This window comes from Myotis nattereri, assembly GCF_964212035.1.
Source record: "Myotis nattereri genome assembly, chromosome: 19".
NCBI classification, from domain to species: domain Eukaryota; kingdom Metazoa; phylum Chordata; class Mammalia; order Chiroptera; family Vespertilionidae; genus Myotis; species Myotis nattereri.
The window spans coordinates 25,180,254-25,199,676 of record NC_138095.1 but is presented as its reverse complement, the minus strand read 5'-3'; the positions used below and the strand labels follow the sequence as shown (position 1 = coordinate 25,199,676).

The 19,423-nt window shown below is 39.4% G+C and overlaps 1 protein-coding gene across 1 annotated transcript in view; it reads right to left on the bottom strand.

Moving 5' to 3' along the window:
* Nucleotides 1-19,423, bottom strand: part of MTMR3 (myotubularin related protein 3) — a 78,862-nt gene that overhangs the window by 11,726 nt on the left and 47,713 nt on the right. Inside the window, exons 7-14 of the mRNA XM_081113672.1 lie at nucleotides 17,826-17,992; nucleotides 14,085-14,181; nucleotides 13,039-13,152; nucleotides 7,598-7,803; nucleotides 6,945-7,076; nucleotides 5,847-5,958; nucleotides 2,197-2,392; nucleotides 759-944 (exon numbers count right to left, since the gene is read on the bottom strand). Of these exons, the coding sequence (XP_080969798.1) occupies nucleotides 759-944; nucleotides 2,197-2,392; nucleotides 5,847-5,958; nucleotides 6,945-7,076; nucleotides 7,598-7,803; nucleotides 13,039-13,152; nucleotides 14,085-14,181; nucleotides 17,826-17,992 (1,210 nt within the window). The remainder of the gene's footprint in view (nucleotides 1-758; nucleotides 945-2,196; nucleotides 2,393-5,846; nucleotides 5,959-6,944; nucleotides 7,077-7,597; nucleotides 7,804-13,038; nucleotides 13,153-14,084; nucleotides 14,182-17,825; nucleotides 17,993-19,423) is intronic.

Here is a 19,423-nt window from a genome sequence, read left to right as displayed (position 1 = left end):
TACAAACTTCCAGTTATAAAATAAGTTATGGAGATGTAATATACAGCATGGTGACTATAATTAATTAATACTGAATTGCATATTTAAAAGTTGAAAAGTTCTTGTGACAAAAAAATAACTGTATGGTGATGGATGTCAACTAGAATTATTGTGGTGCTCATTTCACAACATACACAACTATCAAATCATTATGTTGTTTACCTGAAACTATGTTACACGTCAATTACTCCCCAATTTAAAAAAAGAGATGAATGTACACAGACTGATGGAATTTTAAATAAATGGGAATTAAGTATTTTTTAAAAGATGAAGACTTAGAGCTTATCACTAGATTAGCAACATGAAGGTGACTAGGCACCTTATTAAGAATGGCCCTGATAAATTAGTGGGATGAACACCTGATTGGAGTAGGTTTAAGAGAAAATGGAAAAATAAGATTTTGAGATAGTAAATGTAGAAGACTTGAGCTCTACTGTGAGGAAATGAAATAGCTAGAGGGGGCTGCAGGACTAAGAAAAGTGTGATGAGAGCCACTACACTTTAAACCAACTCCAAGACTATACAAACCTAGTACACCTAGATTTAAGGAATAAACACTTTTACTGTTGTTTTAATTTTGTAAATGGGAGAAAGGATGACCCCTCTTAAATTCTAAAAAGGATACACAGATTCAAGTGAAAATGGCCCACTACCATTTGTATTGATACCCCACAAATTTAGAAGGTCCCCAAAATAAAGAGCCACATGCCCAAACTCACAAGGAATGCTTCATTGAACTCAAAAGAGCAAGGAAATTGCCTCTGAAGCTGATGCACACAGTCAAGCCACTGCAGAAACACTGGGCAACGCTCGTTGAGATCATCAGAGTTCTCCCCATGACCACACCGATCGGCAAACTTGTGACCAAAATCCAGCCACTCCATCTCCACGAGGACCTGGAAACCCTGCAGGGAAGCACACAAGAAAGACCATTTGTGCTTGTCTGTCCAGACTGTGACAGTCCTAGGCCTGGTATCACCAGCAGTGAACCCTTTAACAGCCCCCCACTAAACCCATCAGAAGCAGCCCTGGATCCAGCCTCGAGGCCGAAGGCTGCGTCCCTGATAAGATAGGTTTAAGCCAACTTCCCCATTCCCTCAACTTCATTCCATAATCATCAAAAGGGCACTAAGCCTTTCTTGAGTTAATGTATATTTTTAGCCTCTTTCACTCACTATATGAAAGTCTTTATTTTTTAATATATTTTTTTATTGATTTTTTACAGAGAGGAAGGGAGAGGGAGAGTTAGAAACATCCATGAGAAAGAAACATGGATCAGCTGCCTCCTGCACACCCCCTACTGGGGATGTGCCCGCAACCAAGATATATGCCCTTGACCGGAATCGAACCCGGGACCCTTCAGTCCTCAAGCCGATGGTCTATCCACTGAGCCAAACTGGTCAGGACTGAAAGTTACTATTTTTGCCCTAACTGGTTTGGTTCAGCGGATAGAGCGTCAGTCTGCAGACTGAAGGGTCCCAGGTTTGATTCTGGTCAAGGGCACATGCCCAGGTTGAGGGCTTGATCCCCAGTAGGGGCTTGCAAAAGGCAGCCGGTCAATGATTCTCTCTCATCATTGATGTTTCTATCTTTCCCTTCCTCTCTGAAATAAATAAAAATATATTTTTTAAAAAGTCACTATTTTCCCCTAAATTTCTTTTTTACTTTTTAATTTCTGTCTTTCATATTATACCTACAAAGAAAGTAATGTTTGTAAAATCTTTCCTAACCTCTGATTTACATATATTTTAGGGTACATTTATGGTTTTTCTTACATCTTTAAGCCATCAGCAGGTTATTTCAGAGTAGAGCTTTCTCCACAGAATACTGTGGTAATATTTATGACATAAGTATACCAAGATCCTTCTATAGAAGCCCCATTTTCATGGGGCAGGGAAAACTTTTCCAAGTAGGTAGAATACTGAGGAAAATATGCTATATTCTCAATACTTTATTATCTAAATCTGCGCAATTTAAGAGGCAAGAACTGTGGTAGGCACCACCACAATTTAGCTCAAGGTAAAAGCAATGATTTAAAACAAGAAAATTTCACTTTCATTAGAACTATCCACACAACCAAAACTGATCATAAAACCCTCTAATGTGCCCCCCCCCCCCACCCTGAAGTACCAAGTCCTACTCCTTGGATGCACCCACCTCTATGGTTCGGTAATAAGGGTCCAGCAAGAGCTTAGCCAATGCCACAATCTGGGGGGTGCGGTCCCAGCCATCTGAGCAGTGCACTAGCACTGGCCGCTGATCCCGATCCACAGCATGCACTACCAAAAGTGCCGACTTCAAAAGCACAGACAGGTGATGGAGCCATTTTGTGCTTTCAAGAGCTGAGAGCCAACTATAAAGATAAAAACAGAAGGGGATAAGGGAATGCTGACTCTTCTGATTACGTCACTGTGTCATGCCAAATACCCATCAAATTAAACAGCAATTCCCAAAGACTTTCCCTTCAAATAAACATTGCCAGAGCAAACAGAAAACCTGTCTCTGTGTCTTTATAAAACATGTACAAAGATGATGCCCAAACCCTACTATGCAATAGAGCAGTGGTCGCCAACCTTTCGGACCTCACGGACCACCGGCTGGCAAACGCTGCAATAGAGAGCCTTAGAAATAGGGCAGCCATCAATAGGACCACCTTTTGTTTCAAAAATCTTATGGCTAATTTCCCAGAAAATTAATATTTAATATTTTTCAGTCTGTGATAGGTATATACCCAGTTTAAAAAAACATAGTTCTGGAATCTTCTCTTGAAGAAAATACAACCACTTCTGAGATGTAAAACAAGATATTTAGATATTTATATTTAATGATCAGCAACTTTATCCAACAAGTTTTTTAAAAAAAAGTACAGGAAATTCGTTTAACAGAGACTGGATTCAGCCGGGATCCACAAGACCCTTTTTTCAAAAGGCCTTTAGGAAGTATCAAATCACAAGAATTGCCCCTTGAGAGTAATCACAAGCTGATCACACTTGTCTTTTAACTGTTGACAGTTTGTTTCTTGTGATGAATTCCACCCTCCCTTTCCCCCATCCCCCCGCCCCCAAAAGCTCTCTGATTTCTCCAAAATGCAATCAGATTTGTACTAAGACCACAGTGTAGCCCTTCAAACACTGAGTCAGAGGAGGGAATAAGTACTTCTGCTAGGGGGCTCTGAGAGGGCTGTTGCCAAGACTACTATAAACAACTATTAAACCTCAGGGGGAATGAGTGTGACTTTTTGGAATAATCCAAGGCGGGGAGGTAAACAGACTACAGAATGTAGTGCATAAGCTTTGATTTCACATGGATTAGCTTGGTCTACCAATCAGACCCTAGATCCTCAGAGGGCGGACACTGTATCTCAGGCATAGCTGAAAATCATGGGTAAAAAAATAAACAAAAAAGCAAAAAACAATCTCAAAACATTCTATCTCCTAAGAGGGACCCGAACACATTTTTTGCTAATGGATAAATTGTTTATTCTCATTCCTCACAGAGTCTTGAAGAAACTAAAAGATAAGACATAGGAGAGAAAATACTGCATTATTTCCTGGCCCCTGGAGAAACAGTAACCGAGAACAAGTGTGAGGCTCTCTTGACCTGACTAAACTATTCATCCTTACCAGGTGGTGCCGTCCATGCCTGACAGAGAAGCTGCACTACAGGAGTGGCCAACCAAGGAGGTGCTGAGGGACTGCACACTCCTTGCCTATTCTAAAACGAGTAGGAATACACCGTGCCCCAGCCTTCCACAGCCACCAGTGCTGGGAGGCCTGTTTACAGCTGGTCCCACCACTGCCATAGCTTCATTTTTCCTCAAGGGAGGCGTCAGCACAGCATTATAGCTTGTTGCCAAAGACAAAGCTGGAGGGGGGTTGAAGGACGGAGTGAAAAGGGTGACGGGATTAAGAAGTACAAATCGGCAGTTACAACACAGCCACAGGGATGTGAAGTACAGCAGAGGGAACAGAGTTAATAATATTGTAATAACTATGTATGGTGCCAGGTGGGGACTAGAACAGTTGGGGGAACACTTTGTAAAGTATTCTCACCACCATGCTGTACACCTGAAATACATACAAAGTAATACTGAATGTAAAAACTGTAATTGAAAAATAAAATTTAAAAAGATAAAGCATTACCTTCTGTACTTTATTTTTTATATTTTTATTGATTTCAGAGAGGGAGAGGGAGATAGAAATATCAATGATGAGAAAGAATCATTGACTGGCTGCCTCTTGCATGCCTCATACTGTGCATCGAGCCCACAACCCAGGCATGTGCCCTGACTGGGAATTGAATCATGACCTCCTGGTTCATAGGTCAATGCTCAATCACTGAGCAACACGGGCCAGGCAGGATTACCTTCTTTAAAAACCCCCTTCCTTCCCAGACATTCACTTGGACCAACATAGTGCTAAGTACACCGTTTTTACCGAGTTCAAAACTATCTTGCCCCGGCCTGGAGCACCAATGTACACCACAAGGGCTGTGCATTTCATTCCTAGTCAGGCACAGATCTAGGCTGCATGTTCCATTCCCAGGAGGGGTGCATATGGGAGGCAACCTATTGATGCTCCTCTCTCATATCAATGTGCGTCTCTCTCCCTTCCTCACAATCTAAAAATCAATAAAAACGTATCTTCCAGTGAAGGTAAAAAAAATAGCTTTATAATTTTAATATATGGAAGATTAGAGATCAGGTAGTGTTGATTCTATCCCTTTCATTTTAACAGACAGGAAAACTGATACCCTCAGATTTGGCCAAAGTCATACAGTGACAGATCTCCTGAGTCCTCCTTTCTGTGCCCCGCCTTTAAGGAGGAGAGCGCTACTGGCTGGGCTCTGTGAGTGTACAGCGATGCCAGCTGCTAATCCCCAAAGCAGAACATCAAGCTCATTTCTTCCGGCAGGCTTTTCCCCAAGAACAAGTGCTTCATCCTCTGGGCTGATTGCAATTGTGATGAATTTAATCATTTGGTACCAGGAGTTAGCACAAGTGCTTCAGGCAGCCATTTGATTTAATAAATCAAGTAAAGAAGGCTGCAAAACTTGATGTGATCGTGAGTCTACTAAATAGAACCCAAAAAAACAGCTATAGGCTCCAGCACAAATACCAGAAAAGAGAAAATTCTCTCTTTGGCACCATTTCTGGCTTCCTGAAATGTAAAGCAGGGGCTTTTAAATATTTATGTATCCATATTTGTTTTACAGAGCATTCCTCCTAATTTATCTTGTATTCAAACAGTTCCCTTGGGAAGAGGGGATGTTATTTCACCAGCCATTCATTTTTAATAAGCAATAAAAATCATGGTAATGTCCTTAGTAAATGAGAGAGGGTAGTTTAGAAATCAGCTTATGTGAAAAGAATTGACCTAACAGCAAGTTTTAAAAAGTTTAACCCTTTTTAGAACACGATGAATAAACTTTGACTCTTCATGGTAAAACATCCCAGTTCATAGCCGACAAGTGTCACTACAGGATGTAAGAAACCAAAAAATTAAATTACTTTGGGCCAAAAGCAAATGTAGAAAAGAAGGAAGAGTTTTTAGAAAAAAACAAGAAAGCAATACTTCCATTCTGAGGGCATCTGTTTGTTATGTGGTGCACATTTTAAACCTTTCAAAGGGCTACATTTTAATCCCAGCTCCTCATTTATGCTGCCATGCTCCTAACACTGAAAAAATACCCACAGAGACTGACAGTAAAACCAAAGTTTACCAAGAAATAGAAGGAACCTCTGAACTCATTTGAAAAAAAAAAAAAAAAAAGGCAATGCAAAATTAAAGCTAAGACCAAGGTCTTACTTTCCCGGATCCGGCATTTGTGTGCACAGCAACCGCAGAGACTGAAAACTCCTCCGGATTGAATGAATATTTGCCATCCCCATAAACACAACTTCACAGTTGGGGTAATACTCTGGAGAGAAAAACAGTAAGTAGAACACAAATACGTTAAATTTAAAGCCCACATGGCCAAATTTAAAAGAAGCAAAATGGCAATAAACAAACCCACTGCAGCTGCTAATGGAACTGCAGTGTTTTGAAGCCTATATTAGCTTAGTCCTTTATTATGAGCGGAAAATAGTGCTTGAAATTTTACCTGTTTTTGCAAAGAGGAAGGTTAGATTTGTGAGGATACTGACATAAAATAGAAGCTGTTACTTAAAAAACATGAATAATAAAAAATAAAAAGATCTATATACTCCCCTCACCCCCAGGTTTACTTCTTGGGCCTGCGCTAACTTGTAGCTCTGGAATCTCTGAAAACAACCTGGCAGAACAATGCATTTCATGCATTCAAATTTCACCTTAGTACCACTGCTTTTAATTCTCAGCTTAGATCCCATCTGAATAAGGAGTTTGGTGCCTCAACTTGCTCCATCAGCACACAACTAGCACCAAAGGGTTCCTTCTTTGGAGAAAGCCAGCATTCAAACAGGAGGCACGTCAGAGGTTAGGAGAGAAGCACTGTGGCTAGTTCTGTATTTACTGCTTCGCTTTCCGGGCCAGGTTTTCTAAGTGGGAGCCCTGTGAGGCGTTTCTGTGAGACAAGTGATGAGCATACCCACTTGTCAAAGGCAACACAAAGCTCCTAGAAGGCTGAGAAACTGAGCCCTAAAGCAGCCGCTTCCAAATAAGAACAGACCTTATTATGGGAGAGAACTGACTTTCCTTCTCACCTGAAGGCGGCACAAGGAAGGCGGACTATTTGGTTTCCCTGTGCCTCCACCTCCCCTTCTCCCATGAAAAGAGCATAGTGTCAAGAATCCAAAGAGCTCTGGCTCTCTCAAGATAGGCTGGGGAACATGGTTTGCCTTTCATTTCATATTAGGAAGTAAGACCCAGTTGGGCACAGGCCTCACGAGGAAAGAATGCTGGGGCACAAAGCACTGTCCATCTCACCTGGGCATTCACAGCCTCCTCCTTTGGCTCTGTTTGCAACCGCTGCAGCATAAGAACGTGCATCCAAAATCAAAAGCTTCTGAGGTTGGATGGCTAAACTCTCTGCTCCTGAAGCATGTGACAGAGAAGAATCTAGGAACATCAGGAGTGGGGAGGAAAAACTGAATGAACCTGTCCCTTCCAGAATTGTGCAAAGTAAGAACCCAGACACATATTATGGTACAAAAAAATAAAATAAAAAAATTAAGTGAAATCCCTAACCAGAACTTCTTTTTGTTTTCTATTTTGCCTATAATCTCCTATACCTTGTTTCTACAACAGTTGTCCTTTAATGAAGCCTGGTGAAATTTTCCTCCATGGTCTGGAGAAACTGCAGGTCCCCTACTACATATACATTCCTGTTACTATGGCAAGAAAGACCCCCCAAAACAAAAACAAACAAACAAAAAACAAAAACACCACTCTAGTCCTCTTAAACCAAGTTTGAAATAAGGGGTCTTCTTGTTCATTGCCAAGACCCATGAATCCTCAAACAATCGCATCAATTGAAGCTTTGCTCTCTTCTATAAAACAAATTCTGTGTTATAAGAAAAAGGCCATTTCAAGAAAAGGTTCTCATCTGCTATAAAAATTGCTGCCAGGAAGCACCTTACCAAACTCCACATCAGAAAGGTCTCCTGCATTGGGAAAGTCTCGAGAACTGCTCCTAGCTGACAGCTTGCTGCCACTCGATCGGGAGTTGGAGGCACAAGCTTTGGCTACTGACTGCACCAGGTGCTCATCATCAGCATTTCGCCAGCCCCACCAGCTGACCTCCGGCTGCCCGCAGCGGGCAATGACAGCTCCATTGCTCTGGTGCCTGTGCAGGGAACAAGAAACAACTGTACCACCCAGAGGCCCCATCCAGATGCTCTGTGCTCGTACAACAGTGAGGTCGTGGATTTTAAATGCCTCAACACTAGATTGCCCAAGGAAGTCATTTTGACTGTTTTTTAATTTCAATTAGAAAAACAATTATGTATATAAGGACACAATGTCTTAGAATTTTGTGACTTTTTTTACAACATATGAATGTGTTTATTAATAATTGTAGTTACCTCCCCCTCCTTCATTTCCGGTATATATATATGTGTGTGTTATACCTATATTGCCCAAAAGCAGTCATTTTGACTGCTTGGGGAAATTATGACTCTTATTATTGAATTGAGTAAATTTCTTATATGACCAGGTCGGCTCTGTATTGAAATAAGTTTTCATTTTTTTTTCGATTACCGTCACATGATAACATACAAGTACATGATAAATTGTCGATACTTGATAAGTTGCAGTTGCTCAATAAGCTAAACTAGTACTTGATATTCGAATCTTTATGCAGTGATACTTGTTCTAATAAGCTGTTTATTGTATTTCTTTTGCACCCTAAATTCATGAAAGAAATGTCGAATAGAAGTGAGTTATTGGAGAAGCTAAGGAACATAAGTGAAGAGTGCTCCGATATTATTCTTTCACAATGCAGTCATTTTGACTGCTTTTGGGCAATATAGGTATATACCAAATTTCCGTCTTTCTAGTGTTAATGAACTGCCTAACTACAGGTAAAAGATGCATTAGCTTCAAGTCCTCTCAGGGCAGAAATCTTATATAGCAACAAAAACAACAAATCCTACCTAGACCTTTCTTAATTATCATACCATTTTAGAGATCTTTGTAGAATTACCAACAAAATAATAAATGTATCTTCTTAGAGAAAACAAATTACTATTCAGAAAGCAAATGTCTGTATCTTTAAATTTATTTTTAGAAAAATCAGGTTAAAAATAATCTACAGATACTACACTAATTCTCCTAATCAATAATGAAGCATTGTTCTCTCCTTCTTATCTGCACCTGAAAAATTTGTTTCCTCACTGATTTCTGAAGGTCCACCACAGCAATTGGCTGGCTTGGGGATTATTTACAAAACAGGATCCCACCTTCGGGACCGAAACACTTACCTGGCCCACAGTGAACTGCTTGACAAAATTTCCTGAGATTTCCTGAGTCACAAACTGTTCTTATTATAGGCAAATAAGCTCAATGAGCCAGCTACTCTTCCTTAAGCTCTTAGAAGGAAATGAACAGCATAAACCTCAATAAGCCATACTCTCATAGATCCTTTTCCAAGAAATAAGATCAGAGTATTCGTAGTCTACTTTAAGATACTATTAAAACCAAGTCTTTTCCTAATTAGGAATTTTAGTTAGGCAATTTTAGTAATTAAAAAGTTATAAAGTAATATTATTTGGCAATAAAGAGAAATAAAGTCCTAACACATGCTACAACACGGATGAGCCTTGAGTATGTTCTGCTAACTGAAAGAAATCAGTCACAAAAGGCCACATTCTGTATGATTCCATCTATGTGAAATGTGCAGAATAGGCAAATCTAGTGGCTTCGGGGAGTGACTACTAATGGGTCTGAGATTTCTTTCTGGGATGGTGAAATGACTAAAACTACCTGTAAGGATGGCTGCACAACTCTGTGAATCTACTTAAAAGAAAAAAGAGAAAAAAAAAGAAAAGATCACTAACCACATATTACATTAAAAGGGAAATTGTATAGGACATCTCCATGAAGCCATTTAAAAAAATTATCAAAGAAATCAGTTCACTGTAAACACAAATTAGAATAAAAAGCTAGTAAGCAAAAAATTTAAATGTCCCTCAATTCTATATTCTAGAGGAAACCATCAATGTCTTACCTCCCGTTAAAATTGTTTCTAGCCCTAGCTGGTTTGAAGTACCAGTTCAGTGGATAGAGCATCGGCCTGTGGACTGAAGGGTCCCGGGTTCGATTCTGGTCAAGGGCACTGCCCGGTTTGCAGGCTCAACCCCCAGTGGGGGGCATGCAGGAGGCAGCCAATCAATGCTTCTCTCTCATCATTGATGTTTCTCTCTCTTCTTCCCCCTTCCTCTCCGAAATCAATAAAAAATGTATTTTTACAAAGTTGTTTCTAAACACATATATGATAAACACATTACACATATGTAGAGCAAATATGGATTTAAGCAACACACACTTTTGAATCCATTTGTCTTCTTCAAGGAATGATGTGAGAAAAGATTTTTGTTTTTAATCCTAAAGCTTACAAGCAATACATTAAATTTGGTAATAATCAAATTTCACTGGAACCACCAGTTTGCTTGTAGTTTTTAAATCCTCTCTTACTGGTAATACACAACTACTTGTCTCCCAACACAATCAACTGGCTCACCTGAATGAAGCCAAACTGGAAAAAAAACACCTCACTGATTCTTAAAATGCCTACTAGCATATGCTAATAGGTGCTGGGTAACCAATGAGCTAACTGATGCCAAACCTAAGAGGCTTGGCAGGACCTTTCCTGAGCACCTTTCTCTGCAATGCTTCCCAGACGTGCCCAGGAGGAACAGTAGATGGCACTCTTCATCCATGAAAGGCTATGGCATTATAGTAGCTAGACTGCAACTGAGCTGCTGCAGTGGGCAGTTTCTGCAGTCTTCTAAAATGCTTTAGATGCAAGAAAGAGAACTAAAACACTAAAGCTAAAAATCATTAAAGAGCATTTCTATCATTTTCACAAACAGAACCATAAAAAATATAAAAATTAAACAATGAAATGTTTAAACTATCCCTAAATTGGTGTCAGGCAAACTTCCAAAATGACTAGAATTTTCTAAATCATTCAATGCACAAAGAGGGGAGCTATGGATTGAACTACAGAGGGGGTGCCCTTCGCATCATCTTCCTGTGTTAGAGCAATCTCTGTCTTCAATGATAAATCCAATTAAACACTCTCCTCACAGGAGAAAGCATGCATCAGGCACTGGTTCAGTGCTGTCAAGAAACTGCTGCTAGCAACCTCAAGAATCATTACTGCAGCCTACGGACAATTAAATTCAGTAAATGCAGGTGGATTCAGAAGCATCCTGCCACTCAGGCTGACAAAGCAGAGTGCTAGAGCAAGCATGTCAAATTCATTTAAACGAGGCATACGGCCCACTGGCCATGAGTTTGAAATGCTTGTGCTAGAGCAGCCATGGGCAAACTACGGCCCACGGGCCGAATCCGGCCGGTTTGAAATGAATAAAACTATTGAAAAAAAAGACCGTACCCTTTTATGTAATGATGTTTACTTTGAATTTATATTAGTTCACACAAACACTCCATCCATGCTTTTGTTCCGGCCCTCCGGTCCAGTTTAAGAACCCATTGTGGCCCTTGAGTCAAAAAGTTTGCCCACCCCTGTGCTAGAGTATCCCAAGACATTCTTCAACTGCCTCAATCTGACCACCCAGTCTGGAACTCAGAGATACAAGAAAAAGTTCTGACATAGAGGCCAGTTCCTGGAAGCCTGATTTTATGTGGACTACACCAAGAACTTTCATTTGTAATCTTTGAAAGCAGATTTTCTGAGAAATTACAAATTTAAAAAAAAAAATTCATTTATACATACTCTACGTCTCCAGAAAGGGTTGGAGGGGGGAAAAACAAACAAACCCATGGCTCATGCTCTCTAGAACAAATTTTAGAAGGGAAAAAATTCTTCCCATGTTTATCCTAAGAAGTTTTTCTTCAACCTGCACTTTTAGGGTTCTCTACCAACAGGGAGAATTCACCTAAAGCCCCTTGCTTTGAACACAAGGGGGAAGGACTCTCATTTTCAAAGTCAGAAAACCACACAAATGCCAGTTTGCTGATCTAACACAGTTGGCCAGAGCAGCCGCTGGTTGCTTTCCCCATTTGAGCTGGGCAAATAGATCACCGATAAGGCCATAAAACCTTTCAGCTTTCACTGCTCTCTAATTCTTGTGTCATCCTTACCACTTGAGTGATAGGTAAATGTGGTGACCTACTTTTCTAGGGGTGTCTGAAAACAACAGTGATGGAATTGAGACTGAAAACTTTCACTGGGCCAGAAAAAAATACTTTTCCATCTCATTATTCAGGGTGGCATCAGAATTTGCCTTCAGTGGACTAAATTAATAAGCCCGTTACCTCAGTGGGAATTACACAGATAAATCCCTTTCTACAACTTCAAATTTTCAATAGAAGGTCTCTAGGCATGAAAGAGTTTTAAATGAGCCTCACTGGTTTAGTCTTAATTTCAAGAGGAGACCAAAAAGTCTGCAAACTGGGAAAATGAAATGGAGAATGTGAATATTACAAGAAGATGACACCCAAAACAGTTTCAAAATAAGAGGTAATGACTTCTTAAAATTTTAACATGATTCTGTGAGTAATGAGATAGTCACTGAATTATAAAAGCAGCCATCAGGAATATATCAGTAGTATCTACTCCAGATACTGCTTAGAGAAGTCCAGTGTTTATAGATTCATTCAGATGCCATAGCATACAGGCAAAGAAAGAACAGGATTCCCATTTTGCTAATTAAGAACGGGCATTAGTCCGTTAAGGAACTTACTCAAGGTGCTATAGCAAGAAGTATCAGAGAAAGGACTTAAACTCCAAACCTGTGCTTGTCACCATGTCACCATCCCCTACTAGAACTTGCCCCTCTGCTAGCAACCGCAGGAATCATCACTGCAATCTACAGACAACTAAATTTAGTAAATGCATGTTGGATTCCTGCCTTTGATTTCTCAGATCTTACAGCCAGTCAAGATCTTCTATCTAGCCTTCTTCCCTAAATGCTCCCTCTCCAAGTAGAGCTCTTTGAAGTGTTGAAGTTTTTCAACCACAAAGACAATTACAAGTGACTCAACTCTACTCCCAATTCTCACTTTCTAGGACTCATCTCTCTTGTTCCAAAGGCCAACATCTGAGCAAAATGCAGCAAGCACATTATCTTCCCATAGAAAGTCAGAAGGATCTTAAAATAGCAAGACCAGCCACCTTTCTATTAAATTTTTAACAGTGTTAATTTAATGTTACCAGCTAGTGTTCTGGATGCAGTCATTACCGGCGTGTAACTAACTGGAAGAGCTGCTTTAGCACTAAGGAAGCACAGAATTGCCTGCGAAGTTTCCTGAAGCCTCCTCACCTCCCTTCCCAGGTGAGCAGCATCAGAGGCAGCAGACCACTTGCAGTGGGCAGTAGGCCAAGCTTACTTACCTGTAGATGACGGCAGGGATGCGCTTCCAGGACCTGAAGCCTGCTACACTTTCCAGTTCTTTGTCAGTGATCCAGGCAGGCACTATGAGTTCCTGAGGATAGCTACCACACAGCCTAACAGGAAAGGTGAGAAAGAGGGAGAGACATTACGTGAATCAGCAGAAGGATGCTGATCAAGCTACCAGAGTCAGTTAAAAGGCAGTGCGGAGCATTACTTGAGTCTTGGCCTGCTCAGCAGAATGGGCTGCTTCCAGTGTTTATATATATACACACACCATCTTGGATTGTTTCCCTTGATGCTGCCTTTTGGGAACCTGCCAGTCTTAACTATCAATGAAAAAAGGGGAGTTGAGAGGCAGTTACTCCATTGTAACTCTCTGTTGTAACAGATACACAGGCCGTTTCTAACACACACGATCCCCGTCTGACAACAGAAGTGAAAGTCTGTGTTACCTCTAACAGTCCCCTCTCAGTCGTTCAGGCTTTCGTCAAAGTGAAGCACAAAAAAATGTTAAGAGCCTACAATTTCACGTTTCCAGAGACCTCATAGGATTATTAATGTAATCTTTGATATGAACCAAACAGGATGTCCTAATTACAGATAACAAATGCAGCAAAGGGTATGTACAGAATACTTATGTCTATTTCATAGAATGTGGAGTAAAATTAGTCATAAAAACTACCCCTAAGTGTTTTATCACTGCATATGAGATCACTGATCCGATCTCTAATGCGATGTCAAGTGGTGATGAGAACTGACTGCCTACTCACAGTCGCTGTTATCTAGATATGCCTGTGCCAGGAAGCAGAGACCATGAGAGGGTAGAAAGGAAGGTTCCAGAATCCTATTAAGTAAGGATCACTTTCCACTTCAGTAATAGCAATGGAAACAGAAGACTAAAGAATTACTCTGAAAATCATGCATTTAGATTTAATAAATAGACGTCATTTGAAAGAAAAAGTCAAATGTTCTGTCACATGAGAAATAGGGTTTTTGCAAAGACAATGGCTGTGAAACACAGTCCACAGGGACCCATACAACTCACTTGTACTTCTCATTGATGTTGGAAATCCTCCAGGCATTGATCATATCAAAACCCATCCGCTCCACTTCATTTTTAAACCTTGATGTTACATGTTCCCCTAGAAACCAAAGATAGCAGAAAAAAGGAAATGAATACAATTTAGCAAAATAGGTAGAATAAAAGCGTAGCTACCCTTCTCAGTAGGGGATAGGTATTGTATAAATAAAATAGCATCTACTTGGTTTTAGTTTTTAAAAATCCCTGTCAGGTTAAGACTGAACTAAGGAATAAAGAAATTAATTTTGATCAAGAAGTAAGTTATCTCATCTAATCACTACTATCAAGTCTGAGGATAGTTATCGCTGAGGTCATTTTACAGATGACAACATGGAAACAGAGAGGTTATTATGGCAGGCCCGTCTGGTCCCAAAACCCATGTTCTTATTATTCTGGCTGCTTACCTACTTCCACACTCAGAGAGATGGTATACATAAGAAATGACATCAACAGTTCACCAAAAATAGTAACATAGATCTACAACTCATCAAAAACCCTTTGGGCCAGGCCTGGCCAGTGTGGCTCAGTGGTTGAGTATCAACCCCTGAACCAGGAGGCCACAGCTCTATTCCTATTGAGCCTGCCCGGGTTGCAGGCTCAATCCCAAGTAGGGGGTGTGTGGGAGGCAGCTGATCAATGATTATCTCTCATCATTGATGTTTCTATCTCTCCCTCTCCCTTCCTCTCTCTGAAATTAATAAAAACATTAAAAAACAAAAAAGAAAGAAAAAAACCCTTTGGGCCAGATTTCAGAACTTGAAAAATTTCTGGATTTTAAAATGGCACATATATTATAATATTAACACTCTAAACAAGGTCTACTTAATCAAACATTAGTATTTCTACAATGAAATGCATAATTCATACTGAGATAAATAAAGCAACAAATAGTTTCAGATCAGTTCAAGCCACCAAATAAAATAAGAAAAATCATTCAATTTTCAGAGCCTTATAAAGAATTACAGATAAAAGAAAACAGAACTATAACTGCCAGACCTCAGGAATCTCAGGAAACACCATACTACCAAGTAAAGTGCTGAGCATTTGTAAGAATGTCCACCCAAACATGTGTGACCCATCTGCACATGCCCCGCTGCATTTGGCTTTCTCTTCCTTAAGACAGTGAGAAACAAAGGCATTAATGAACTGAATATAAAAGTCATTAAATCTGAAATAACTTTCGTCCTTTAAAACTCAGAGTCCTAAGGCAGTAATTTTATTAAAAAATCATTAAGCAGGAGAGCCTACAATAATAAAAGCACAAAAGAAGCACAGGACTGCTTTGATGATCAAAGTATAAAGCTTTGCTCTCCCTGGGAGAAAAGCTTCAAAATAGGAAACAGCAATTACTTGAAGAAAATTCTATAAAACTACTTCCTATTTAAATTGCTTTTCTTGAGCTTAAACTAAACTAGGCATTATATGTTTCCTGAAGGAAAGCTATAAAAAGACCAGGCTCAGAAATGCAGGAAGAAATAATCAGCTGAATCTATTATTTTGGAAGTGATATGGACTTCCAAATAGGAAAAAAGCTATCTGAATTGGGGTGCCATTTGTCTACAAATTGCATGCAACAGCGACCATCAAGAATACTAAACGGGCCCTGGCCAGTGTAGTTCAATGGTTATAACTTCCATGTGCACTGTATATACTGGGAAGAAACAAAATACAACCTTTTACTTATAGAGAAGTTCAAAACAGTTAGTTACAACAGCACCACATCACCTTGTATATTCATAATTTCCAAAATGTTTTTACAAGCATGGCACATAGGAGATACACAAACATTTACTGAATTGAGCTCTAGCATAACCAATTTGATCTTCAGGGTACCCAGAACAGCTTGGGCAGGAAGAACAAGAAATTCCCAGTTTGAAGAACAAAGGAAACTGAAGTACAGAGAGGATAAAAATGGCTTACCCAGTATTTTTTTTTAATTAAAGAGTACGAATTTAATCAGTTTGATATCTAATTTCTAAGTCTAGTACTTTACCCACCAAATGCCTCTATCCATCACAAATCCATGAAAGACAGAGGACACCATGGACATCTGTAAGGACTGGTGGTCAAAGAACACGAAATAACATCAGAAAGGAAGGACCTGAGGACCAAAGACATCCCAGCTCAGGACAAAGCCATCCATCATTAAAAGACTACAGTGACGTTCTGACCTGGCGTATCTTAGGAATGGACTAAGAGTTGGCTCAAGTCCAAAAGAATAAAATTATCAAGGGAATAAGAAATCATCTAAAAATATGAGAAAATTTCAGTTTCAGGAAGGAGAAAGCTAGGTTTGTTAACTAAATGCTGCCAATCCAAAACTAGGGGAATGCCTTTGGAGTTAAGAGTCTTAAATGTACACATAAGATTTGTGCATTTCATTATGTATAAACTTTACCTTTAACAAAAACTTGAAAAGAACCAGAAACAAAAAAACAAAACAAAACAAAAAAATACAATGGTATCTCAATAAAGAAGGACAGAAAAAGAGGGATGCAGTGGATGAGGGAGTGAAGTGAGACCGTTTAAAAGCACATTCTCATAACCTCCAAGGCTGGTGTGGTCTCTTGCTACTGACTGAGTCTCTTGCTATTGTCTGAGTTTCATCTTTAGCTCCCAAAACAAAAATACCAGCCTATCCTGCCTGTTTGATCAGATCATAAGGGCCAAACAAAAAATCAAAGCATCTTTAAAAATAAGATGATACTTATGTGTGTTATTACATTTTATTTAAACAAGAATATAAACCAAAAACTTCAACCAGTGAATGGATCAAAAACAAAACAATGCACATAGCTAGATTAGCCTCAAATGTTTAAAATGAGCCAGGGCAGAATTGTTAAGACTGAAGATTCAGGATTAAAAACTGAGGTTTAAAGAAAAAAAAAAATCCCAAGAGTAAACTTTATTGGAAGAAAGCTCACAACTCTGTACCACTTAGGAATTCAAGACTTTGCTCCCAAACTGGATACAGTAAAGACTTCATGTTGGACCAGAAAAGTTTATTTATAGCAACATAAAGTTCACAGACAACTATACGGAGAAATAACATGAACTTATTAGTCAAAGCCATTTCTGAGGAGAAAGATAGTAAATGCGACAAAGATTGAATGAGGAGTCAGGAAGTCTGGGTTTCGGCACAGACTCGGCTTCTCTGGTCACCTGGCCTCTGAACCTCTGTTTCATCATCTTGGGATGAAAGGGGTGACAACAGTAACCTACGGCTTGAAAATTCAAAGACAGTGAAAGACCTTTTTATATTCCACTATTACATGGCCTAACCTCACACTTCTGTACCTTTACTCATGCTACTTGCTCTATCATTCTTTTCCCCATTCTCTAATCAATGAACTCTCACCCGACCTTCAAAGCCTACTCAAAAGCCACTACTAACGTGAAGTCTTCCCAGACCTGTATACAATCCTCATGGCTCCTTTCTACTAGGCTCCCAGATCACCCATCAAATCTGACTTTACAGTTGGTTTTTAAGCCCAGTAGATTGTGATGCCAAATCTTGTGTTCTTTCCTTCCCCCGAAAGGCAGGAAACATGTTCTACTCAGCTTGTAAGAATGATGGGCACATGCTAAGTGTTGCATAAAATATACACTGACTGACTATATGAGTGCTTAGGGGTCCCATTTCATGTTAGGGTACCTCAGTAGCAGTTCGTAAAGCCACTATTGGCATATTTTAGAAAGGCCTACCTGGTCTGCACAGGTCTCCATGTTGCTCTTTTTCACTGGCATACACCTCCATGCACCAAGCATGATACGCAAATGAGAAGAGATCTTCTATTTTAGCAGGTGGTCGGATTGCATTGTTCAGTCTCTTAAGCCACTCTTGACATTGCTCAAAAGTTGAAAACTGACACCTTTGTAAAGCGAAACAAGTACAGATGTAATCAGAAGACAGATAACAATAAAACCTAAGAAAAGCCACATTTTAAGAGTGCCTACTCATGATGAGGTGATAACTACAGTCAAAAAAACGTTAGACGTGGTCATTCACATGTTTATCATTTATAATAAAAATAGGCCAACAAATTTTAGCCAATGGTGTAAAATGTCAAAAAGAAGAAAACTGGACATATGGGAAACTTATGTTGTTAGACTAATGAAATCTCTTCTGAGACTGATTGTCAATTATTAAAGTAAAATGGCAGTTATTCTCTTCCATGAGTGGAATTTCATTCTATTTCTTCCATCAAAGCTTTATAGTTGTCCCTCCCAAGAAATATGTTTAGAGAAGTCCCTTTGTTTTGTTATGATATGTTAGGCTGAGCTCAAATCACAGCCATACTTTTTGCCACTTAGGGAATAATTTCAAAATTTGTCTGTTTAGCAATTAGAATAAATCAGCAACTTTATATCCAAAATAAGATAAATTACATTACAGTATTCAGCTATTACCATGTAGGAAACAAAATTTTATTATCAATTGCAACTTTCAGAATATATAACTAAGGTTAAAATAATTAGTGTAAACATACTTTACCTTTTCAGATGCAGTGTTTAAAATCGAGCAACTAATAAGCAATCTTTTTAAACTGTGAGTTATAGCCAGTATCTATCAAAAGCAAGCCAAATCTCAATGGGTAAAAAGCAACTATACATATTTACCTTAAAACCAAAAAGGTCAATTAAACCTCTCCCTTGTCCCAATCAATGTGGCTCATCAACATGCCAGCACACAATGTTTACTGGCACTCCAGAACAGGTCAAAGAGAAAAAGTAAAAACTTGGGGAATTGCCGAAACCGGTTTGGCTCAGGGGATAGAGCGTCGGCCTGCAGACTGAAAGGTCCCAGGTTCGATTCCGGTCAAGGGCATGTACCTGGGTTGCGGGCATATCCCCAGTGGGAGATGTGCAGGAGGCAGCTGATCGATGTTTCTCTCTCATCGATGTTTCTAACTCTCTATCTCTCTCCCTTCCTCTCTGTAAAAAATCAATAAAATATATTAAAAAAAAAAAAAAAAACTTGGGGAATTTAAAACGTGCAGAGCTACTAAATTTAAAAAGGTATTTCAGGCATCATTTTGCAACCATTACAGTAAAGATTAGATCAGATAAAAACATTACTGGATGCTAAATCTTTGGAGAAATTTGGTGAGAAACCAGAATCTGCATTGTCTTACAGTGCCTCCCATAGACTATTCATTAGTTGCAAGGGAGAAAGTTTAGAAATTATGGTGACACCTTAATAGAGAGATCAAAATTAACATCACCAATAAGGGACAGCTGGATACTGTTTGCCTCCAGACGTAATACAATACCCTGAAAAGGACACAACCTCATGGGTATAG